The sequence below is a fragment of the Mustela lutreola genome, chromosome 6 (genome assembly GCF_030435805.1).
Source record: "Mustela lutreola isolate mMusLut2 chromosome 6, mMusLut2.pri, whole genome shotgun sequence".
Taxonomy (NCBI): Eukaryota; Metazoa; Chordata; class Mammalia; order Carnivora; family Mustelidae; genus Mustela; species Mustela lutreola.
This window is the reverse complement of record NC_081295.1, coordinates 52,735,459-52,762,305: the sequence shown is the minus strand read 5'-3', so window position 1 is coordinate 52,762,305 and position 26,847 is coordinate 52,735,459. Positions and strand designations below refer to the sequence as shown.

At 38.3% G+C, this 26,847-nt stretch overlaps 1 protein-coding gene across 1 annotated transcript in view; it reads right to left on the bottom strand.

The window, feature by feature from the left end:
* Positions 1–26,847, bottom strand: part of IMPG1 (interphotoreceptor matrix proteoglycan 1) — a 127,972-nt gene that overhangs the window by 59,481 nt on the left and 41,644 nt on the right. The window contains 6 exon segments of the mRNA XM_059177249.1: positions 7,888–7,966; positions 8,874–8,950; positions 10,291–10,538; positions 12,412–12,432; positions 16,218–16,276; positions 22,181–22,333. Of these exon segments, the coding sequence (XP_059033232.1) occupies positions 7,888–7,966; positions 8,874–8,950; positions 10,291–10,538; positions 12,412–12,432; positions 16,218–16,276; positions 22,181–22,333 (637 nt within the window).

Below are 26,847 nucleotides of genomic sequence, written 5' to 3'. Positions count from 1 at the left end.
CAGCACTCTTATTTTGATTAAGGTATTTACCAGTGAGGAATAGCACCTTGTATCACCTTCCACGTGAGGCTGTCTGTCTCTAGCTGCAGAAGAACTGACACAGGGTGGGGTGCACCTTCCAGAAGTTTGCGGTCTGAGACTTACTACAGTGGTAGACTCATTAAGGTTGACAATAGTAACAAATAATTATGAAACCCTAATCATGTGCCACACACTGTGTTTAGTGCAGGAGGTTTTGTTTTGTTTTTGTTTTTGTTTTTGTTTTTGTTTTAAATGTGTTCTTTTATTTTAGGAATTCAGTTTTAAGGGGTTACCAGACATGCATAGTAATAATTTCAGTACGGAGTGGTAAATGTTTGATGGTGGTATATATGGAGTCAGGAAACAGATGGTAATTATGAGTTTTTTCAGGGAACGGTTGGGGAAAGCTTTGCTGAGGAGGTGGCACATTAGCTAGAATTTAAAGCACGAGTAGGAGGTCATTAGGCAAAAGGAAAGGAAGGGTATTATAGGCATGAGAGAAAATAATTGGTGCAAAGTCACAAGCATGAATATGGATGACGTATTTTGGCAGTGATGGGTGGTGTGACCAGAAGAGATAGCAGGCTACTGTTTCTGGATCACTGAATTGGTTTTCTCTGAACTTCTTAGTAGGTAGGGCAAAAAAAGGAAATAATCAAATTATTCTTATGAACTCTGACTTTCATGGAGGTATATGATACAAATTCATTCTTTTGCTCCTTCAATTACTCAACATATGTTAATTGCTTGCCTAGTAGATGCCAAGCATCTGGCTGGACACTGATGATACTGCAAAAATAGAGATGGAATGAGTCCTTAACCTCATGAAACATTAGCAGCTCTCTCTATTGAGTTCTCTATTGAGTTCATTCAGTTTAGATCATCTCACTGCTTCCTTTCAATGGAGTCAAATGCTGAGGTGAGATTAAGAAAATTTGGAAACGTGAGGTGATTTTAATGTATTACCTAGATGGGATGTGCTTGCTAATTTTATGTCAGCTTGACTGGGCCATGGGGTGCCCAGATATTTGGTTAAAGCTGATGTGGTTGTAAGGGTACTTCCAGATGCATTTAACATTTGAATAGGTAGATGAAGTAAATTGCAGATTGCCTTCCCTAATATGGGCCTCATCTAATCAGTTGGAGACATGAATAGAACAAAAAGCTAAGTAAGGGAGAATTCTCTTTGACTGTTTGAGCTGGGACATTGGTTTTTCTGCCTTTGGACTTAGACTGAAATTATACCATTGGCTCTTGTGGGTCTCCAGCTTGCTGACTGTACATCCTGGGACTTCTCAGCCTCCATAGCCACATAAGCCAATTCCTAATATTAAATCAGATATAGATAGGGATGCCTGGGTGGCTCAGTCAGTTCAGTGTCCAACTCAGGTGGTGGTCTCAGGTGGAGATCTCAGGGCTGTGGGATTAGGTCCTGCGGTCAAGCTCTGTGCTGGGGCATGGACCCTGCTTGGGATTCTCCCTCTCCTGATCCTGCTTTTCTCTCTCCATCTCACTCTCTCTCAATCCCCCTTCCTCTCAAAAAAAAAAAAAAATCAGAAATAGATATAAATTTCTTATTGGTTCTGTTTTTCTGGAGAACTCAGACTAAATACAGGGGAATAAATGACAAAACAATGTCCAATAGCAGAATAGCTTTCCCCAAAGTTTGCTTTTTCACTACTTAAAATATAAATTTCTTATTGGTTCTGTTTTTCTGGAGAACTCAGACTAAATACAGGGGAATAAATGACAAAACAATGTCCAATAGCAGAATAGCTTTGCCCAAAGTTTGCTTTTTCACTACTTAAAATATTGCAATTTATTAGGAGATCTGGCTTGCGACTTAAATGAAATGTCCAGCAAGTGAAAATAGCCTATAATTTGGAAGAGAGAACACTAAAGAGGTTTTCTCTCTGTCTCTTTTTTTAAAGATTTTATTTATTTATTTATTTGACATAGGGAGAGAGAGAGAGATCACAAGTAGGCAGAAAGGCAGTCAGAGAGGGAGGGTGAAGCAGGCTCCCTGCTGAGTAGAGAACCCAATGCAGGGATTGATCCCAGGGCCCTGAAATTGTGACCTGAGTCAAAAGGCAAAGGCTTAACCCACTGAGCCACCCAGGTGCCCCAAGAAGTTCTCGTTTGATAGATCAGATCATCATTCTAATGAGGGAAAAGAAAGATGTATTGTTGTCAATACACGCCTAAAACAAATCAAACCACAAAAAAATTGATAAAATTTTTGAACAAGATGGATTCATGTTATGAGGAAGACAGGGTGTTGAGTTTCTCCAATATTTTATGACTCTCACTTTATGAAATAGGAGTGATCTTAACAGTTAATTGGCTCTGTAAGAACGAACGGCTTAGGATCAACTACCTCCCCAAAATGTTAATAATAGAAGATCTCAGAATTTTATACAAAATACCAATTCATTTAGCGTTCTAGAGGTATATTTTGCAAGTACTTTATCTCAAGGGATTAACTACTAAGTCAAACTACTTAAACTGAGAGATTTCTATGAGTGCTTTATTGAGATTTTAATGGGTTGGTGGGTGTTTGGTGACACTAACCTTAAAAATTTTCCAGGCTAAATTTACCTCAGTAATACCATGGTGTAGGAAGTTTGGAGTCCTGGTTGTCATTTTACCTGTGCATGGGGGAGATGCAGAACTGTGTTTTAAGAGAGGGAAGCTTTGGTCTTGTCTAGAATGCTTGTGTTCCCCTCCCCTCATTTCCATGTGTATAAATAGAAGGCCTTTTTATTAGGACACTTACTAGTTAGGGTTTTCATTTTTCATTAAGATATGGCATTTCTCTTCCCAGCTGGGCTGATTATGAAAGCATGTGGCTCTGCCTTTAATTGGTAACAGAATATTTGCACTCTAGGCCCCTGTCAGCAAATGCAGTGCTTCTTGGTCAATACTAATCAAAAGCTGAGTTATGAGATATAATTTTTATTTATGGAACATTGACTAAAAATTATGCAATACATTCATTCCTCTGGATACTCTAAAATCAATCCTTGAATTAAGGCAGACTGTCAGAACCTAGCCCCTCAAAGAACTGCTGTAATGAACTAGGCTTTAGCATTCCTTATGCCTCTTAGCAAAGTGCTAAGAAACTCAGAGGCAAATTCACAAGTTACCCAAAGCAAACTTAAAGAACTGTATAATGTTTATTTTGTACACAATTTTCCCTAGAGTCATTTGATTTAAAAAAGCAAACTCTTGAGGTGAAACATAACATAAAATTTTAAAATGCATGATTCAGTAATTGTGAATTAGTAAATTTACAATGTTGTGCAAATACCACCTCTATCTAGTTCCAAAATTGTTTTATTACTTCAAGAGTCATCTGACATTTTTTGCTTTATCTTTTCTTCTATTTTTCTAATTCTCTAAAATCTTTTTGTATTTCCTCCATGTCTATAAATCATCATAATTTTTTTTGAATGAGGTAGGATTTTAATAAGCAAATTATAAATAAAAACTAACAATAAGCTCCAGTGCAGGAGATTGAAGAGGAGGAGTCAGGAAATATGAGAGGAATCAAGAAGTGATTTTGTGGAAGCCAGATGAAGAAGGAATTTCAAGAAGGGAGTGGTTGACAGGAGCCCTTGCTAGAAACATCAAGTAAAATAAAGATGGAAATGAGGCTGCTAAATTGATTAATTAGGATCCCATCTGTGATTTTTTTGAAAATTGTGTCCCTGTAATGTATGGTTAGAGGTGAAACCTTTGTGAAACTTAAAAAAAAAAAAAAATCGATAGCGTTGTAAAACAGAGAGAAAAGAAGCTGTGGTTTGAAGGCAAAACAAGTTTGAGGGAATTTTTTTAATGGTGGGGTAGGTAAGCCAAATAGAACAGTGGGTGGAGGAAAACTGACATGGTGTCAGCTTTGCAACCAGCTACAGTGTGACCTTGAGCAAGACACTTCACATTGCTAGCCTTGATTTTCTTATCCATGAAGCACAGTAGCTTAACCAGATTATGTCTAAGATTCCTTCCAGCTTTAGTGTTCTAAAACACAATCTTGAGTGAAAGGAATGTATAAATATATGAGAACAGTAAAGCAATTTTGAAAACACAGTAATGCACTCATCATGATATAGAATCATTTTTATTAACCTACCTGAAATACTGATCTTTAATAAGGTTTTATGATATCATAATGAAAGAAAGGAATCCACTGAGCATTTGCTATCAACAACTTTACCATAAAGGTTTGCTTTGTATTATACAGCCCACTTATTTTTTTTTATTTTTAAAATTTTTTCCAAAGATTTATTTGTTTATTTTAGTGAGTGTGAGAAAGAGAGAGAGTGAGGGCATGGAGAGGGGCAGAGAGAGAGGGAGAGAAATCCTCAATCAGATTCCCCACTGAGTGTTGAGCCCAATGTGGGGCTCCATCCCAGTATCCTGAGATCATGACTTGAGTCAAAATCGAGTCAGACCATTAACCAGTTGAGCCACCCAGGCACCCCTACAACCAACTTTCAAATAATTTGAAAGTCAAAATAGTGGTTGATGTGGATTGTAGTGGATTATAAATGGCCATAAAATTTTTGATACTTCTCCTATCTAGAGATAAGGTCTATGTTTCCTCTTCCTGAACTGAGATGATCTCTATGGCTATCTAGTCATTAGGATGTGAGGAATTGACACTGTTTCCAAGCTGTTAAGCTTCCACTTTCTGACTCCTGCAATACTGACTCTTTAAACCTATGCTGCCATGCTTTAAGGATGCCCAAGTAGCCCTGTTAAAGAGATCTAGATAGAATAGAAATGAGTCCCTGCACCCCAGCTCCACCAACCAACAGCTGTGGTTGAGTACTGAATTGCCAGCCATATGAATAAAAAAAGATGTTCAACACCTGTTAGCTTGAGATACTCTAGGTGACACAACGTGTGGCAGAGAAAGACTGTTCTCACTGATCCCTGCCCAAATCTCAGACTTAAGGGCAAAATAAATGATCAATGTTTTAAGCCACAAACTTTGGGGATGGTTTGTAGTGCAAAAATAGGTAACTGTATCATGCAGTTAAAATTTATTCACTGATAATCAGGTAAGCCAAACATAATCTTTATGGGTGGTTCTGCTTTTGTGCCAATATGTATTTGAGAAAAAAACTTGTATTCCATAAAATTTCATACTAATTGCACACAAGGTTTATGAGGAAGGTAGTAGTGAAATAGACCACTCAAAACCTGTAGAATTTTGTAAAGAGAGCCCTACCTAAAACAGTAACAATCCTATTAAAAACATCAACCATAACATAGTAATTTGACAACAGTTGTAGAAATAAAAGCAAAATTAAACTATTGAGAGCATACCAAAATAAAAAACTTTTATACAACAAAGGAAAGCATCAACAAAACAAAAAGGCAACCTATTGAAAGGGAGAAGATATTTGCAAATGATATATCCCATGGGGGTTATATGCAACATACATAAAGAATTTATACAACTCAACACCAAAAAAATCAAATAATCCAACTAAAAAATGGACAGCGGACCTGAATAGATATTTTTCCGAAGAAGATATATAGATGGCAAACAGATACATTTGAAGTCGCTCAATGTCAATAATGATGAGAGAAATGCAAATTAAAACCACCATGAGATATCACCTGGCTACCTGTCAGAATGGTTAAAATAAAAAACACAAGAAATGGGCAGAAGATATGAACAGACACTTCTCCAATGAAGACATACAAATGGCTATCAGACACATGAAAAAATGTTCATCATCACATTGAGATATCACCTTATACCAGTTAGAATGGCCAAAATTAGCAAGACAGGAAACAACATGTGTTGGAGGAGATGTGGAGAAAGGGGAACCCTCTTACACTGTTGGTGGGAATACAAGTTGGTGCAGCCTCTTTGGAGAACAGTGTGGAGATTCCTCAAGAAATTAAAAATAGAATTTCCCTATGACCCTGCAATTGCACTCCTGGGTATTTACCCCAAAGATACAGATGTAGTGAAAAGAAGGGCATCTATACCCCAATGTTTATAGCAGCAATGGCCACAGTCGCCTAACTGTGGAAAGAACCAAGATGCCCTTCAATGGACGAATGGATAAGGAAGATGTGGTCCATATACACTATGGAGTATTATGCCTCCATCAGAAAGGATGAATACCCAACTTTTGTAGCAACATGGACGGGACTGGAAGAGATTATGCTGAGTGAAATAAGTCAAGCAGAGAGAGTCAATTATCATATGGTTTCACTTATTTGTGGAGCATAACAAATAGCATGGAGGACATGGGGAGATAGGAGAAGGGAGTTGGGGGAAATTGGAAGGGGAGATGAACCATGAGAGACTATGGACTCTGAAAAACAATAGATGTGGAGAAAAAGAAACCTTTGGCACTGTTGGTGGGTATGCAAATTAGTGCAGCCACTGTGGAAAATACTAGTTTCCTCAAAAAATTAAAAACAGAATTACCATATAATTCTATAATTCAACTACTGGGTATTTACCCAGAGAAAACAGAAACACTAATTTTGAAAAGATACATGTACCTTCACGTTTATTGCAGCATTATTTACAATAGCCAAGATATGGAAGCAACTCAGTTGTTCATAGATAGATGAATGGATAAAGAAGATATGGTATATACCTATAGTGGAATGTTACTCAGTCATTAAAAAGAATGAAATATTGCTATTTGCAATAACATATTTGGACCTAGAGTGTATAATGCTAATTGAAATAAATCAGAGAAAGATAAATATGTGGAATTTAAGAAACAGCAAATGAACAAAGGAAAAAAGAGAAACAAAAAAAATAGGCTCTTAAACACAGAGGAAAAACTGTTGGTTAGCAAATGGAAGGTGCGTGGGGGGATGGGTGAAATTGATAATGGGCATTAAGAGTACATTTATCTTGATGAACACTGAGAAATGTATAGAATTGTTGAATCATTATATTGTACACTTGAAACTAATACAATACTGTATTTTAATTATACCTGAATTTAAAAAATAAGTTTAAAAAATTTTTAAAAATTAAAAGAAATCAGCTGTAACAAATCTCCTTTGTCATTTGCATTTAGAATCACGGTTCCTCCTTATCAGCCTTATATCCTGGGGTTCCTGTTTCCTTAAAGACATTATTATGTATAGCTTCACCAGAAAGCTATACAAAGTGGAAAGCATAAGGGGCTCTAGAAGCCACTAAAGCTTCTTTTTGCACTAAAAACAAGACTGCTGCAGAATTTTAATTTTTTTCTTAAATTCTTCATAAATTGCTAAAATTCCTTTTTAACTGTGATAAAGTTGAACTCTATTGCCTCAAAAATGAACGGTTTTGGAAATTCAAAAGTGAACCTAGAAGATTCCAATGTTTACTGACATCCTTCCTTTTCAATTACACATGAGCTAATAGGCACCAAAGAAACATATGTAGCAGAACAGATGGTATGAATGGTCAGCCTGTATATGGCAAACAATACATATACTGACTGTAAAGGTCAGTACTGTGTTGCTGTAGTCCCTTATCCCTTATGACTTACTTTGTCCTGATGGACTCTCAGTTTTGAAGCCTGGAAGAGAAGGCTGCTCTGTGTGTGCAGCAGTTGGTACTGCTTTGGTTTCAGCTTCTTTCACCAGATCCATCAGGAAAGGGGGATCAGTGCTCTCTGTGGGCCTAGGGCCCAGGGAGGGGGAAGGACACTGAAGGTAGCCTCTTCTTCAGAAGAGAGTGGTTCAATGGATTGCTCTTCAGTCAGAAATGCAGGTGTGAGGAGACCTTCTGACTTAAGAATGATTTTACCACTAGTCTTTGAGGTGGTGTCATAGAGTCCTCATAGAGGATGTAATTAGCTAACAAAGACTTTGTGGTAAAAAACTCACCAGGTACACTGTGTCCTGTTCTGTCCACTGTCTCAAGCCTGGATTGACCAAAAGGAAGTTCTGAACTCAAAGTAGCATCCTGAAGAATGAATTGAGAAAGACATGTTGAGAAGCGACATCTCCCTGTATGTGAGAAGGGCTACACTCTGTGCTTTTCTCTTTTATTTAGAGTTAAGCAAATCATTTTGTAGTTGACTTGAATCTACTATGGATTTGTCTTTTTTCCTACTGTGGATTCTGATATAGGTTCTGATACAGAAGTTTGTCATGGAAGGAAGACATGCATTGATAAAGTGGCAAAATATGATTAATTGGCCTCTTGGCTAACTGAGTTTGCCTGGGTAGGGCTAATAAATAGCTGAAATACTTTGAATTTTCTACCATGTTTGAATTTACAAATTCCTTCATTTAAAGAAGGAATAGAGCTTAGTCAGCACTTCCAATTATGAATATTCCATTGACAACTTTTGGCATAAATTAAGCAGACATAGCTTTAAATGAAATATAAAAATTATTACAGAATTTATTATTTTATTTTGAATACATTAAACTCTCATAAATAAATACAAGTAAGGCCTTAAGATTTAAGAACATGCTTATAAAGTATGCTTATGTTTATATTTATTTCCAAAAGTCAATATTACATTATATATTCTGCTTTAAGTATTCTTTTCAGTTCATGAACATGTGTTTCTTTTATCAAAAAAGCAAATCTTGACACTAATTGAAACAAAGATCTAACAACATTGAAGAAAATTTTTGAGTTTTAGGATATTTGAAATGCAAGTTGTATCATATTTTTTTTAACACAGAAACTGGAAGTGGGCAACAAAGTACTGCCTGTAAGACAGAAAAAAATTATAATTTGCATTGCAAAGAAGATTTTGCTCTGTTCAGTCTTTAAATTGATTTTTTTTTTTTTTTTGATGCAAGCTTTTGAGGCTTTGTTCCTACTTGAAGAGCAAAAGAACAACAAACTCACTTACCTTTGTGATATCAGCAAGGAGTGTAGGCAGCACTGACTGGAAGTCAGGATCAGTGCCTGGCAATGACCCCCAAAGTTCTGCAGGTGAAAAATCACAAGGTTTGAGTATTTCTTTCTTTTTTTTCTTTTGTGGTTGGACACTAAAACAGTCAGGGTTGAAAGATGTGGCAATAATCAGTTTTTAAAGGCTGGTATAGCAAATCATTAATAAATTAGCATCATACAAACTAATAGTCATTGATGTGAATGATATATTGGAGGACAGATGCAAAGGGTACATCTTGTATGTTTATGTGATAAGAACAGTTATCAAAGTAGATTTTTAGAGTACTTAGTTTAATTGTATAGATTTGGATCAGGCAGGCATATAGATTGGCTAGGCCAGTGGGGATGAAGATATAATGAAGCTAACAAAAAGAAATAGCTAGAATAAGCACTAGAACCAAAGACCACTTGCAGAGTCCTATTTCCACCTAGAAACCTGATTCTCAGAATATCCCAGAAGGTTGAACAGAGACAAACCAGAGTACCAGATGGTCTTTAAGATGACTCTGAAGTTCATGTTCTTTTGTCTAGGAGATTCTCTTGCCCTGCATCTTGTCCTCAGAAACTTTTTGATGTTTTCCAGTATTGAGTTTGACTACCTAAACCAGAGAAATAGAACTGGCAGAGAATGCCAGTTTCATGTCGTGTCATGCTAAAATAGAATTTCTAGTGTCCACCTATTCTGTTAAGAGTGCTGGGCATAATGAGGAATTCTAGGTTTATGGGCCCCTCCTGGTACCCTCTGAGAATCCTGAATGTACCTGATGATCTTGTTAATTTTTTTAGACTGCCTGCTATTCTCTGCCCTCAGAGGTTGACTTATATGGACTATATCAATGGCTTTTTGCCCTCTGGCCTTGGGAAGGCTTAGATCATTAGGTAAACCCTTCACGCCTTGAGGTAGTAATGGGGCCTTGCTGCTTCTGGCACCAGAGAACTGTCCTGTTCTTTTGTGTATTAGGAAAAACTTTATAAATAACTCCTTCATCAAACTCTCATGCTGTCCCAATTTGAATGGCCATCTGTTTCCTTCTTGGACTCAACCAATTTACTAGGTGAAGGAATCTGTTTGGGTCATGCCAGTGGAACAGAACTATCCACAGGTGCTTCTTTCTACCTGGACTCCACTGGGTAACTGTGGCTAACTACTGAATGGAAACTCTGGGCTTCTCCTAGACCTATTCTTGTTATGAAGTAGCACCCAATGGCTCACCAAATGAGACCCAGGTTGGAGTGAGGAAAGAGAAGTGATTCCATTCATGAGGTGCCTGTCACAGAAATGACTGATTCTATAAAGCCCAAGTGGAAATGACACCTCCTAATGTTGCTGTCAGAATGCAGATAAAACTAGAACTACGAAATCACCAACTTACCATCAATGAACTGGATTGTTTCCACATCCAAGGATTTGTCTTCCTCTAGTGCTTTGCTGATCAGCTTTTTGAGGTCTAAATCTGTGAGATAGATTTCTGGTTGCTTGTCCTCCTCCATCGTTCCGTGAGGGGGTCCTTCACTTCCAATTTTGTTGGAATCAAAAGACAGGAGGTCACTCTCAGGGCTTTTTGATTCTTCACTGTCTCTCTTAAAGATGGCCATAAGCCTTGTCTCTATGGAGCTTGAACTGTAGAGAGCAGAGGACACAATGCACCCAAACCCATTGTTACATGCTTTACAAAGAGAGTCATTATGTGCTATGAAGATTCCAGACAGCTTCATCCTCTTTTCTGATAGGCTCTTAAAGGAGTATCCCATTTCAAAACTAGTTTAAATGTTTATCAGAAATTTGAAATGTGGAAGAAGAATCCACGTGTATTTTAGTTATTAGATAGAATGACAGGAAGGGGGGGGCGGGTGGTAAGTCCAGCTTGAAGACTGGCTACTAAACGAGTCAAGTGATCACAGAGTTTGACTTTATTCTTTATGAAAAAGTATTATTTGTCAAGAGTTGTTATTATTCACCAGTGTTTTTTGTGGCCTTATAGGTAAAGTCATGAAGTGCCCATCATCAAGAAGGATGAATTGTCCTTTTCTCTACAAACAGCCTTCTTTAGGAGGGTCTCTGAAATAGCAGCATAGGATACAACAGTGGGACAGTTGTATGTGCATATTATAACCAAGTCAAAGGTTCAATTCTTAAGTTTATTTTTCCTCTACTTCTTTCAAGAAGTATTTTTTAATAAAAAAACAAAATTCTAAATCAAACATAATTTTTTCCCTCAAGCTGCTTTTAAGATAACATCTTAGAAGAAAGGTGTGAGAAAAGAGAAAGGGAAGTCGTATATAATTAACCATATTTATTATCATATTTATTGACTTGATACCTTTTTGCATATAAAAATGAAATAGGATTCTCTTTAACTCTTTCCTCTAGGATCAGGTTTTACCTTTTAGTTTATGCCATAAATCCACACCGAGGGATGCAAATGTGTTTTAGAGCCACAGAAACTGATAATGTGTACGCTTGGCAGTTCTTTGGGCCACACAATCAGTTAGAGTCTACAGTTCATTATTTCACTAGTCAATTAGAGAAGCCAAAGCTGGATTCTTATTACTGAGCTCTCCGAGGTAAAGTGGCTCTGTCCCAATTCAAACTGACCTTGGAACCAAGTTGCAAATTAGTTTCTCTGCTTTGTTTCAGACTTAGGTTGGCTGGTTGTACAAGTGTGCATTCAGACAGACAACTTCCCATCACAAATGATATTTAAGAAATTGTTAAAACATGCACAGAAATGTGTTTTTATGTTTTTCTAATTGGATTCTGAGTTTTAGAGAATATACTTTCACTGATCACATCATTATTTACATACTTATCTCATGTAGTCATTTTGACTTGATCTTTTTTCTACTACTGAGTAACTGATCAATTACTCTCATTTAAATAACACACCAATAAAAAGCCATTAGTTTATCCCAGACTTGGTATGTAAAATTATTTTTTAAAAATCAGCATATAGGATCAAGAAGATGTGGTATATATACACAATGGAATACTATGCAGCCATCAAAAGAAATGAAATCTTGCCATTTGCAACAACATGGATGGAACTAGAGCGTATCATGCTTAGCGAAATAAGTCAAGCAGAGAAAGACAACTATCATATGATCTCCCTGATATGAGGAAGTGGTGATGCAACATGGAGGCTTAAGTGGGTAGAAGAAGAATAAATGAAACAAGATGGGATTGGGAGGGAGACAAACCATAAGTGACTCTTAATCTCATGAAACAAACTGAGGGTTGCCGGGGGGAGGGGGTTTGGGAGAAGGGGGTGGGATTATGGACATTGGGGAGGGTATGTGATTTGGTGAGTGCTGTGAAGTGTGTAAACCTGGTGATTCACAGACCTGTACCCCTGGGGATAAAAATATATGTTTATAAAAAAAAAAATTCCTAAGCATAAAATAAATAAATAAATAAATAAATAAATAAAAATCAGCATATAAATTTGTGGGGGAAAAGGTACTATATTTCAAAACATTAGAAAAGTCCAAATTACCCATCTCTTCCTTTCTTTGGTCTTCATTTCACCATATGCAATGGGAACATGCAAGGGAGAAAGAATTTTTATGAAATTTATTAAGACATTTACTGAATCACTGCATATACCAGAGAGAGGAAAAGAGAGAGAGAGAGAGAGAAAGAGAGAGAGAGATATTTCTTTCCATTGTCTCCCATGTTTGCCCAGAGCTTGGAAGAAAATACATAAACTGCCATCAGAATTTGGATAGGAATTTTGAGAGCTGTATGAATCTTAGGAAGTAAACAGAATTATATGATGTTCCTGATTGGGATTCAATCTTAAGTTCAAAGACTAAATATACTATTTATTTTAATTTTTAAATTTAAATTTAATTAGCCAACATATAGTACATCATTTGTCTCAGATGTGGTGTTCAACATGTACTTTTGGTTCTCTTCAGAAACTCTTTAAAAACATAAATAAACTCTTTGATTTCTTCATATTCTTCCCAAAGAGGTGGTAAATATATATATCTTACATTTTGGGTAGTGCTGGTGCCAGGAAGTTTTTAAAGAAAGTATTTTATAAATGAATTTCTCACCCTCTGAGTAGCATTAAATGTTTAATTCTGAAGGTAATTTATCTGAGATTGGACACTGGAACTGGTGTTTTGTTGACTGGTTTCAAATTATTTAATCATTAAGCCTTGAGGGAATGGTACAATTCATCATGGAACAGGTTGCAAGAAAAATAAACACCTGTTTACTGAGTGAGTGGTCTGTGCCAGGCGGTTTACATGCACCTTCATTTAATCTTTTCAACAACACATCTCCATTCTCCAGAGAAAGGAACACACACACAGGGGGAAGTTGTTAGCTGGAAGGTGGCAGAGCCAGGATTCAAACCCTGTCCTGCCTGACTTCAAGTTTGAGCCCATTTGCTATGCCACTACCTGCTCAAGCCTCAAAAGAGGCCATTTGGTCATCACACTGGCGAGTATTCTGGACTCCTCTGGGCATCTACATGAATTTGGTTTAGAAGCTATATTCAGCTTCCTCTTTTCACATTTCAGATGATATTTGTTGACAAAGACATTCTACGCATGTGATGGAATTTGTGTTGCTGCTCTTTCTGCCTGGAGTATGAATTCATTTAACTTTCATACCTTGATAATATATGACTGAAATAGACTTCACTATGACTTTCCTTCTGAGGAAGCAGGGGACAATCTATGACTTTTTCATTGGGGCTGCTCTGTGGGAGGGACTTCTGTACTGACTAGACATTCATTTAGGGCTTGCCTCATGCTTCTTTCAGCAGTGGCTTGTAGTTTGGAGAGAAGCGGGGCTTCTTGAGCCAAGAACCTAATTCTGCTCATTAAAAAAAAATGTATACTGAATTGAAATATAATTGTCATGAAACCAACTGCAAATGTTGAAGGTGTAGAGTTTGATCTAAGTTTGACCCTATACACAGTGCAATCATTACCACAGTCAAATTAATTCCTCCCAAAGGTTTACTCATGCCCCTTTGAAACCCTTCCCTCCTATCCTTTCTGTGTCAACCCCCACAAGAAACTACTGATCTGTTTTCTATCATTATAGATTAGTTTGTGTGTTCTAGAGTTACATACAAATGGAACCATAATATACTCCTTTCCTTCTGGCTTCCTTCACTCAACATAGTTATTCTGAGATGAATCCATATTGTTGTGTATTCTATTAGCTCCTCCCTCTGCTGAGGAGTTGTCTATGGTAACAATAGTCCACAGTTTGTGTTATCTGTTGCTCTGTTGATGGACTTTTAGGTTGCCTCTAGTCCTCAGCTACTTCAAATAAAGCTGCTATGGACATTTATGAACTAGTCTTTGAAAGACCCTCCAACCAGATTAAATGATTGTTAATAGTTTCCCATATTTGCTGTAAGTAATAAAGCAGAATTTAAAGTGGATCTTTTTCTGTTCGTCCTTATAATTGTGTTAATATTAGATGTCCTTCCAACTTCCCAGTTGTGTTGGGAGACTCAGACGAGGTCACTAATAAAAATGTACTTATTAAATTATAGATCAGGTTTTATACAAATGAGCTGAAATAAAGACAGTATCAGGAGATTCATAGTGTTTTAGGGGATCTGGCTCCATGAGAAAGTAATTTCCTTCGCACTAAGTTTACTTTACAATATTCTGAGCATTGTTAGATACGATAAAACATATTGTTTATAGTATTCAGGGTCATACTCATAAACATATTGTTTATAGTATTCAGGGTCAAAATGTTTTCTGGGGGACTAAGTATTCATTCCATAACGGAAATCATTAGAAATATACGGTCAAATTTACTTCATAAGCATCTTTGGCAGAAATAAGAATAAAGTCTTACAGAGACAAACACACGGGAAAGATGCAGCTTCAGGGGCTACACCTTTTTTTACCTTGTGAAATTTCATCATCCTAACATTTTCATTTTCTTCCGAAATAGATTTTTTTTATTATTAGTTTTTCATTTATTTGAAGGGAGGGCATAATGAGCAAATTGAACATTCACCAGGAGGACGGTTCGTATCATTTCCTTCAGCTTTAAATGAAACATCTGCTCTTAGCACAGTGGCTTGTCCAGAAGACCTTGCCACGTATGCAGAATATTCTACTATCACCTTTTATTTCTTTCTAATCCATCTGATTTCACATGGAATATTGTGGAGCAGCATCGTGAAATAAAGAAAAATGAGACTGCTGTGGTACATATTAAGGGTTTCATCTTTTATAACTTTCACTTTCCAATACTTTCTTCCCCTGGAGTCAGACAAATCAGAGGGGCCTGAGAGCTTTGAAAGGAAAGAACCGGTGGAGCTCACCCAGAAGCTATTCCTCGTGAGTGTGGAAACTTGCTCTGGGCACCTGGCTTTAAGACAAGAGACAGTGGAGGGGCCAGGAAGTAGTCTGGGGGAGGCCTTCTCTTCTCACTTTATGAATCACCGTTGGGGCAGGGAATCTCATTCTGACACACCAGGGTTGACATACACCTTGTGGCACATTTGAAAAAAATATCACATTAGGACCCTGCCTGTAGCTGTTTTGAGTGAGAACTTAGAAAGAGGATGTAAAACTGCTTGCCAAAAATCATAGTACCCACCCAGATTAGAGTGTTGGGATGCTCATGGATATAGGCCTGCTTGTGGGGAAGCCATGGAAACACAAGTCAGCCCTGCTTTAGCATGGCACTATTCTTTAATTTCATTTCCTTTATTTAAAATTATAATTTAATAATTTTTGTGTGGTAATGCATTACTACAGTTTAGACATCAAAATGATAATAAAAGCTGTATTTTGGGAAGTATTCCTTCCACTTCTGTCCCTTTCTACCCCATTCCTTCAACTCCCTTATCCCCAAAGGTACTAACTACTTTTTTTAGTTTCACCTGATTCCCTAGGGTCACACTGATTTGTTTCAATGATGATGATATTTGGCATTCAACAGGGAACCAGGCAATCAGGCTCTAAGGTAACTAATTGCTACTTCTTTTGACCTGTCCCTACTGAGGTGTTCTCCTAAGAGGTTTGTTAATAACATTGCCAGAGACAGCAGATGAGCTCTCTGCAGAGAGCAGTGTTTCTGCCTCCAGAGGGAGGAGGGAATACAGCTTCTGTGTTACCCCTTAAAAAATCACCTAGAGTCATGTTCTAATTAGACAGTTCCTTTATCTCAAATGTATTCGGTTTTCAGGATCTGGCAGGGCTAAACAACTTGGGGGAAAGGAACCTTATAATCCTCATGACACTGCTTTTAAAATGGACAGGGAGAAAGTAATTTAAAAATTGAGAAGAGCCCGGTTCTCTTACTTACCTAAATCCTAGCACATGGATTTCTTTGAATCCTGGAAGTTTCTTAAATACCTTTTGCATCTGCAGAAGGAAAGAAATTTATGAGACACTCTTCAGGCGCTACTGGGTCAGATCTTACCTAACTGAAAAAGCCTAAATACTTCTGATGAGTTTGGGGAAAAACATGAAAATGCAAAATTGAAGCAACTATTGAGGCCAAACTCTTTGTTCTTAGTTATTTCTGAAACCCAGAGGAAAGTGTTTTGGTATTTATTTAAAAGCTGCAATTGTGGGGCGGGGGGTGCGTTGATGGCTTAGTTGTTTAAACATCTGACTCTTGATTTTGGCTCAGGTCATGATCTCAGTGGAGCCTGCCTAAGATTCTCTTTCTCCCTCTCCCTCTCCCTACGCCCCTCCCCACCTTGCACACTCTTTCTCTCTCTCTTAAAAAAAAAAAAAATAGAAAAATTTAAAAAGGTGCAATTGGGTAGTTCAGACCTGCTTTAATGGTTACTTTAAATAGAATATGAAATAACTTTAAGGTGGTACTTGGAAGAAACATTTTTGGCTACAGTGTTTTTATTTATACATACAGAGTAACTATTATATTTTCTGAGTTGAATAAGATGATTTGGAAAATATAATGTTCAAGGAATTATTAAAATCAAAATGGCTGCTGTAACTAAATAACATGGTACAATCAGACTCTAATAGGTTAGATTATAGATTTATTTCTTAATTAGTCTGACCTTGCTAATGAGGCGTATTATCAGAATATTTTACAATTGTTATACTCAATGACTCCTGACCCACTACAGTCTGGCTTCTGCCTCTGGATTTGTCTAGGAGGGACAGTTTTCTCCAGGCAGTTGCCTCTTGGCTCTCTCCAAATCCAGTGGCATTTTCCGTTCCTCTTCCAGGGTTTGCCTGCCTTTTCCCCTGGTTCTTCTTCTATCTCAAGGACCACTTTCTCAGTCTTGTTTAATCCATCTTATTCATGTCTGCACTCTACTTTATATATAAAGATTCTGGAAATTTGCACTCAGCCTCCTTATCTCACTCTCCCCACTTATTTAGTAAGTGGGGAAACATTTCGTTTCCACCATGTTCTTATTCCCATGGCAGGTGTACTCTTCCCATCTCCCTTTTTACATAGCTGAAATGGTTTTCTAGGTGTGCATGAGGAAAGGAAGGAGAAATTTGGGGGAGGGATATGTTGGGGCAGGAGGAAAAAGAGGAGATGTCTCCTTGACCACATTTTTATTTCCAAGGTAATCATTCCATATCTGTTGTTCTTCACTAAAAGTCCCTTGCTGGGCGGCACTGTCCATTGAAGAAGCTCCAGTTCTTTAGAATGGCATTTAAGACCCTCTGCAATCTACCTTCTCCATTCCCCAAGTACTTTATCATTTATTCTTCCTGCCATCATTACCTCCTTGGCCAATATTGTATCCTCTAATTTCACTAAACCAAGGCTTATCTCTCCTCAAATACAACATGTACCTCATTCAGACTTCTATAACTTATTTCCCCTTTAGCCCAAGATGCAACTTCTACCTTCTGTTTATTGACTGCCCACGCCCCCATCTTTCAAAGCCGGCACAAACTCATTCTCTATTTTTTAAAAGGTTGTTATTATTTATTTGAGAGAGAGACAGAGAGAACAAGGGATGGAGAGAAAGAGAGAGAGAATGAGAGAGATGGAGAAAGAGAGCAGAGAGCATAAGCAGGGGGAGAAGCAGGCTCCCAGCTGAGCAGGGAGACTGATGTGGGGCTTAGTCCTAGGACCCCGAGATCAGGCTGAGCCAAAGACAGATGCCTAACTGACCGAGTCACCCAGGCACCCCAAACATATTCTCAATTGAAAAGCATCCGTAGAGCCCTTAAGTCAGGTTCAATGATTTCTTCTCCCTACTACTCTAGAACTTAATGCACTAGGTCCCATAAAACAGTCTGTGAGCTGCATGATGTCTTCCTCACTGAGATTATGCTCTTTGGGCTCAGGAACCATGGCTTATTGAGTCATCTTCATCTCCCTCCCTCTCAGTACCTAGGAGACCATCATCAGTCCCATAGTAGGGACTCAGCAAAGTTTGTTTAATTGCCTTGAGCGCCTCTCTTCATTCTCTAAACTCATCGACATGCAACTGCATTGTCACTGTATCTAAAATTACTGCTGACTCTACATTATCTATGCCAAGGACTAAGGCAGTGATGCACAGATAATCCCCAAATCACTTACACCGGGCTTTGAAACGCATCATGGATTTCTTTTTCCAGCAGACTGTTTTACCTCCCAAGTCATATTTTCTTGCACCAATGTTAAAAATAGTTTTCATCCCCTGAGTATATGATAACTGCAGTGATGAAGGTAGGCCAGTTTCTGGGTGAGGAGGTAGCTGTGTAGGCTTGAGTTTAAATATTGGTTCTGCTACTTTCTCCTTATTAAGGCCTGGAGTTTATTGCTTAGCCATAAGCAATATGATCTCTGAATCTGATCTCCTTAGCCAAAAAGGGACAACAATACTTATAATTTGAGGCTCCTATAAGGAATAACTAATAAGTGCTGGACACACAATGGGCAAAGAGTGGATGATACTGTATTATTGATTTACTTAGTTCCTATCTCTCCTACTGGATTACTACTAGCTCCTCGGTAGGCCAATTTTCTTTTACTTCTTCTGTGGTCACATACCATGGGGCCTGATGAGAGCAGACAGAGCAGGCCTTTAGTCGGTTGTTTTTAAAAGACTCAGTGAGGGGAAGGACAGAGTGAGGGTCTCCGTAGAGGTTAGGGCGAGGGAGCCTGAGTAATAAGTTTCTGTTTCTCCACTGCCACCCCCACCACAGGCTTACCAGAGGAGAGCTAGGAGTTTAGGCGTGGGGGACCTGGTCTTTAGTATGGGGGCAAGTAGTAAGGAGCTGTGTACATGCTCCAGGTCTATTCTGGCCTCCTGTGACAAATAGCTCTGGGGCCACAAGGCATTTGTCATGCCATTCCAGGAACAACACCTGGGACTCAATGTTTAAGCGTGAGCAGCAGTTTCTGGAGCAGAAGATTCAGATCCTGACTTGTTCCTCTTTCTTATCCAGGATATCAGAGATGCTGTTCTATGGAGGAAAACAAGCACGGAGCTGCTTCCAGAGAGGCTCACAGCCGCAGCATGGGCAGCAGGGAACATCTCCAGGGAGAGCCGTCCTCCCCTCCAGGAGTGCTCCACGGCACTGCCTCTGGTGGAGGGAAATTTTGCTTGTTGTCTATGTCCTCTTTGTGAACCTGCCTGTGATTGATTAAGAGCCAGCTCTGCTTAGGAGGGTGCAGAAGGCATCTAGGGAGGAGATGACAAAGGCCTTCAGTTAATTCCGCTAAATAATCTTCTGGGGACCTTCCAATCATGGAGTGCTAACCACTAAATTGCTAATTAAGTGCCCAGTTAACCTTATTAATAATACTAACTGCACAGGGGCCTCCCTGATTCTGCTGGAATGTATGCTAACGGGGCTATAAAAAGGCAGCCGTGTTGAGTTCTCATGAATGTTTGCACAGGAGAAAGCATTCAGACAACAACTAAGCATTCCTTTTGACATTTGTATTAAATTGCTCATTAGGTTTATTGTGGAAATTAAATTACTGCAAAGCACTGTCCATTAATTCCTGATTAGGCCTGAATGGCTGTGCTGATGCAAGTCTGGGCTGTGGTGGAGCTGCCTAGTTATGTGTGGGCAGGCTGCTAGGTGGTCTGGATTGCTCAGGAGCCTGGAAAGGGAACAGATGCTCTAAGCAGAGGGGCTCCATTTCAGAGAAGCCAGTGATCATGCAGAGGAACCAGCAGGACTGATGTAATGGGTCTCTGGAACAAGACTGAGCAAGAAGACATAGTCTTTTGGCTAATAAGGTTTTGAGTCTAGAATGGACTTGTTTATCTGATGATGGTACAAAAATCCCTGCCTTGAAGATATTTATTTGGGAAAAATGGGAAGTATAGCATAATGATTAAGAATAAAAAATAAAAAATTAAAAAAAAAAAAAAAAAAAAAAAAAAAAAGAATAGGGGTTCTGATGCCAGGCTGCTTGGGTTTGAATCTTGGCCAACTAACCAATTTTGAAGATAACTCTGATTATACTCAGAACTTTCTGAAAAGAATATTTTAAAGAACAAACAGAAAGTTCACAGACAATTTTTAATTCATTCTATCTAATAATCCATGTCTAAGTACCTCTCCAGTTCATAAACACCCCATGCTGATGTTTTCTCTTTGAAGTGTGTAGAGATGATTCTTTATATTTTATTGGCTGAATGGTGATGCAGGGAGTGGTTGGAGGTTTAAAATTTTTGCTTATTCTGGGGGCTTAAGGCGGTAGGAGAAGAATAAATGAAACAAGATGGGATTGAGGGGGAGACAAACCATAAGTGACTCTTAATCTCACAAAACAAACTGAGGGTTGCTAGGGGGTGGGGGGTTAGGAGAAGGGGGGTGGGGTTATGGACATTGGGGAGGGTATGTGCTTTGGTGAGTGCTGTGAAGTGTGTAAACCTGGCGATTCACAGACCTGTACCCCTGGGGATAAAAATATATTACATGTTTATAAAAAATAAAAAATTAAACAAACAAATTGGGGAGAGTATGTGCTTTGGTGAGTGCTGATTCACAGACCTGTACCCCTGGGGATAAAAATACATGTTTATAAAAAATAAAAAATTAAAAAAAAATAAATTAATTAATTAAAAAAAACCACAAAACAAAACACAAAAAATTTTTGCTTATTCATCATCTCCTCAGTTGAGAGGAGGTAAGCCTTGAATTCTCCACATGTGAGAAGTAGGGGCCTATAGGTTCCCTGGCCGTGCTGTGTGAGATGCTTGGGCTATCCAAAAATGTAGTTCACAGTTATGTTATTGTATGAATGCATCGATTCTCAATTGCATTTCTATAATTACAGAATAGTTAACTGAATCCCAACTCCATATTAGGCGGTAAGTCCTCAGAGATCAAGAAATTGTTCCTGCCCTCAAGGGGACGCCCAGAGCCTGAAGGCAGTGAGGTGCTGGGTGAAGAGGGAGAAATAGAGACAACAAAAGCCATAGACGTGTAAACAAACAATCTCAAGACAGGGTGATAACTCTTGGGACAGCAGTGGGCACTGAGTGTTAGCTCAGAGGAGAGGTACTGAACCCAGGATGAGTGGAGAGAACTTTCCTTGATGAAGTTTACAAAATTTGAAACCCAGGGAAGGGACATTGCGGACAGAGGAAGCAGCACATGGAAAGGCTAAAGGTGAGAAGAGATTTGCAAGCAGTTTGTATTTCCTGTAAAGTAGTGTGCAAAGGAGGGGGATGGGAAAAACCTAGTGTTCAGATGAAGCTGGAAAGGAAGACAGGACTCTCTTCATGGTGAATAGAAACCACAGTCAGCACAGCGCTTTGGATTCATCCTGTGGCGAATGAAGAGGTGGGCAGAGGAGATAATGGTCAGAGATGGAGGAGACATCTTGGGGCAGCTCCTAAGTTTCCTGGATGACATGGACAACATAATTGGCTTTCATTTTCACCCATGAAAAATGCCAAGGTTTTAAATTGCATCAAACTGCAAAAGTGGAAACATTATGTAAGACAAATATGCGTTAAAAATTCATATTTCAACCCAGCATATTCCCTAGTTGGTGCTTACATGAACATTTTAGACCTATAAAATATGTGCTTTGTGCCTTTCAGTTAAAGGAGATTTAAAAACCCACTAATAGTTAAAGAAAACCTAAATATAAGTGACTTTTAGGATAGAGAAGCTGGAATAGAAAAACTTTTCTAGAGATCCATTTGCCCTAACATTTTGGGACATATTGCAGTTTTTGATTTCTTTCAAATGGTTAAAAATGAATGTCTAGTCACAAGAAGTTGGAACTCAACTCAAAGGGTTTAGGTCCTGTTAGCTCTCAGATTCTGATTCATGACTCAGGCTGTGGTTGTGTGGGACGGGCTCACTTACCTGGAGCTGAGACTTTGCTGCCAGCTCCTGATAATATGGGGACTGAGAGTCAGTGAGTTCCGCCTCGAGCTTCTGGTTTGCCAGAGTGACGCTCAGCAACACCTTCTGCTCCAATGGGCCCTTGGATATCTTAGTGGGTTCTACTTTTCTTTCCTAAATTAAAATATAAAGTCTTCTCTTAACATAAAGTATAAGCATATGGTAATATTAAACAGTATATATTGATAATGTCCCAAGAAGTATATTATGAAGGCTCAAGTGCTTTTAAAATCCTATGAACTAGAAGTGTCCTCTGAATTTCATTGAGAGACAATGTACCAAAGCTCCAATGAGTTAACTGTTTAGAATCCTTGAGAATACTGCTATGTGCTCTTCATGAAAGCATTTACACATATACACACACACACACATAATTCATAAATACTGCATGTATATATACATACATAATCCCGTCACTGGGATTGTGCCACCTTCTTGCATAACTTTATAAATACTCTTTGATGACGACTGGATTACCCAAAATAACCTAAGGATGCTGAGCGATTACTTAATATAATCTTTTCTTAGGGAAGAGTCTAGACTGGTTTAATGAGACCATTTGTGCTTAAACTTCACATTGAACCTAGTTAGATCAAGAGAGGGTTTGAAATATCTCTCAGAAGGAATGGCATATTGGGGCCACCTTTGGTAGCGTGTGACTTAGAAGAGAAGCACTCTATTGAGGACCTGGATTTGGCCTCTGATCAAGGACCAGAGGTCATCCTTCTTGCCCTCTGGACTGAGAACAGGCAGAAGTCTCTCACTGTTCTGAATTCATGTAGGCCCCCAGGGTACAGATCAAGCCTAGAGCTGGGTTCAAGCTTGAGGTTTGACAGATTTTCAATATTGGGCACCCAGATGGTCATGAAATCTGAACAGCTTTCTTAAAAGAGTAAAAATCATGTCTATAGAAAATGGAAAGTCTTTGGTAATGTACATATTCTCTTATTAGTGAAATTAAAGCTGTGGAAGCTGAAAGAGACCAACCAATGGAAAATGACATGAGGGACAAATCTCATGTGGGTGGTAGTCAATGTAGTCTCTCTTCATTTCTCACCACAAAGTTCTCTTTTCCATGGGACAGCAGCATAGCCTCTAACTTTAATAGTGCACACAGAGGATATAGACTCACACTCGCCAGACTATTGATGTTTGTTTTCATTCATTCATTCACTCACTCATTGAAATAACACACATTAAGCATCTGTATGGTATAGAACAGTGCTAGGACATATGGAAAGTTAAAAGAAAAATGTATGGCATGTGGTATTATCTTCTAGAAGCTTACCATTTAACTGGGCATATTTAAAGTTCATATGAGACATTTAAATAAATTCTTTAGATGTAATCGTGAGAAATCTTCTAATTACCTTCAGCTACTGGATTAATTTTCCATGTTTCTTACCCAGCATCCTCAGTGATACTCTATTATCTATGTGTAAAATTCCAAAGTTCTTTCCTGACCTCCAAGGCTCTCCACAATCTGATCTCAATCTGCTTGAAAAATTTTATTTATTTTTTATATATTTTTTCATGAAAGTTTCTTTTTTAATTAAACTACTGAGTAGGCCCAGGTAGTGTATTCTATTTTTAAAATAGAATATTTTACGGTGGGTTTTTCATAGATGGCTTTGATGATATTGAGGTATGTGCCCTCTATCCCTACACTTTGAAGATCATTCTCAATGGAGAAAAACTGAAAGCTTTTCCGCTAAGGTCAGGAACACGGCAGGGATGTCCATTATCACCACTGCTATTCAACATCGTACTAGAGGTCCTAGCCTCAGCAATCAGACAACAAAAGGAAATTAAAGGCATCCAAATCGGCAAAGAAGAAGTCAAATTATCACTCTTCGCAGATGATATGATACTATATGTGGAAAACCCAAAAGACTCCACTCCAAAACTGCTAGAACTTATACAGGAATTCAGTAAAGTGTCAGGATATAAAATCAATGCACAGAAATCAGTTGCATTTCTCTACACCAACAGCAAGACAGAAGAAAGAGCTATTAAGGAGTCAATCCCATTTACAATTGCATCCAAAACCATAAGATACCTAGGAATAAACCTAACCAAAGAGACACAGAATCTATACTCAGAAAACTATAAAGTACTCATGAAAGAAATTGAGGAAGACACAAAGAAATGGAAAAATGTTCCATGCTCCTGGATTGGAAGAATAAATATTGTGAAAATGTCTATGCTACCTAAAGCAATCTACACATTTAATGCAATTCCTATCAAAGTACCATCCATCTTTTTCAAAGAAATGGAACAAATAATTCTAAAATTTATATGGAACCAGAAAAGACCTCGAATAGCCAAAGGGATATTGAAAAAGAAAGCCAACGTTGGTGGCATCACAATTCCGGACTTCAAGCTCTATTACAAAGCTGTCATCATCAAGACAGCATGGTACTGGCACAAAAACAGACACATAGATCAATGGAACAGAATAGAGAGCCCAGAAATAGACCCTCAAATCTATGGTCAACTAATCTTCGACAAAGCAGGAAAGAATGTCCAATGGAAAAAAGACAGCCTTTTCAATAAATGGTGCTGGGAAAATTGGACAGCCACATGCAGAAAAATGAAATTGGACCATTTCCTTACACCACACACAAAAATAGACTCAAAATGGATGAAGGATCTCAATGTACGAAAGGAATCCATCAAAATCCTTGAGGAGAACACGGGCAGCAACCTCTTCGACCTCTGCCGCAGCAACATCTTCCTAGGAACAACGCAAAAGGCAAGGGAAGCAAGGAAAAAATGAACTACTGGGATTTCATCAAGATCAAAAGCTTTTGCACAGCAAAGGAAACAGTTAACAAAATCAAAAGACAACTGACAGAATGGGAGAAGATATTTGCAAACGACATATCAGATAAAGGACTAGTGTCCAGAATCTATAAAGAACTTAGCAAACTCAACACCCAAAGAACAAATAATCCAATCAAGAAATGGGCAGAAGACATGAACAGACATTTCTGCAAAGAAGACATCCAGATGGCGAACAGACACATGAAAAAGTGCTCCATATCACTTGGCATCAGGGAAATACAAATCAAAACCACAATGAGATATCACCTCACACCAGTCAGAATGGCTAAAATTTCAACAAGTCAGGAAATGACAGATGCTGGCGAGGATGCGGAGAAAGGGGAACCCTCCTACACTGTTGGTGGGAATGCAAGCTGGTGCAGCCACTCTGGAAAACAGCATGGAGGTTCCTCAAAATGTTGAAAATAGAACTGCCCTATGACCCAGCAATTGCACTATTGGGTATTTACCCTAAAGATACAAATGTAGTGATCCAAAGGGACACATGCACCCGAATGTTTATAGCAGCAATGTCCACAATAGCCAAACTATGGAAAGAACCTAGATGTCCATCAACAGATGAATGGATCAAGAAGATGTGGTATATATACACAATGGAATACTATGCAGACATCAAAAGAAATGAAATCTTGCCATTTGCAACAACATGGATGGAACTAGAGCGTATCATGCTTAGCGAAATAAGTCAAGCAGAGAACGACAACTATCATATGATCTCCCTGATATGAGGAAGTGGTGATGCAACATGGAGGCTTAAGTGGGTAGAAGAAGAATAAATGAAACAAGATGGGATTGGGAGGGAGACAAACCATAAGTGACTCTTAATCTCACAAAACAAACTGAGGGTTGCTGGGGGGAGGGGGTTTGGGAGAAGGGGGTGGGATTATGGACATTGGGGAGGGTATGTGATTTGGTGAGTGCTATGAAGTGTGTAAACCTGGTGATTCACAGACCTGTACCCCTGGGGATAAAAATATATGTTTATAAAAAATAAAAAATTAAAAAAAAAAATTCAACATAACTACATAAGATGATCAATATAAAATACTAGCTAAACATCTGTCCAAACCCATAGAATGTACAAGAGTGAACCGTGATATAAATTATGGACTCTGGGGGTGCCTGGGTGGCTCAGTGGGTTAAGCCTCTGCCTTCGGCTCAGGTCATGATCTCAGGGTCCTGGGATCAAGCCCCGAGTCAGGCTCTCTGTTCAGCAGGGAGCCTGTTACCGTCCCCCACTGCCCCGCCTGCCTTTTTGCCTACTTGTGCTCTCTCTCTAATTAAAAAATAAAAATAAAAAAAAAATTTTTAATAAAAAAAAATAGAATATTTTAAATTTTAATTTAAAATTTAAATAATCTAAAATTTAAAATTTTAATTTTAAAATATTTTTAATTTTAATTCCAGTTAGTTAAGATACGCTGTTATTTTAGTCTCAGGTGTACAATATAGTGATTCAACACTTCCATACATCATCCTGTGCTCATCATGACAAGTGCAGCCCTTAATCCCCATCACCTATTTCACCCACCCCTATCCCACCTCCCCTCTGATAACCATTAGTTTGTTCTCTATAGTTAAGAATCTGTTTCTAGGTTTCTCTCTCTCTCTTTCCCTTTGCTCATTTGTTTTGTTTCTTAAATTCCACATCTGAGTGAAATCATCTGATATTTGTCTTTCTCTGACTAACTTATTTCACTTAGCATTATACTCTCTAGCATAGGGTTACATCCTTGCAAATGGCAAGATTTCATTCTTTTTTATGGTTGAGGAATATTCTA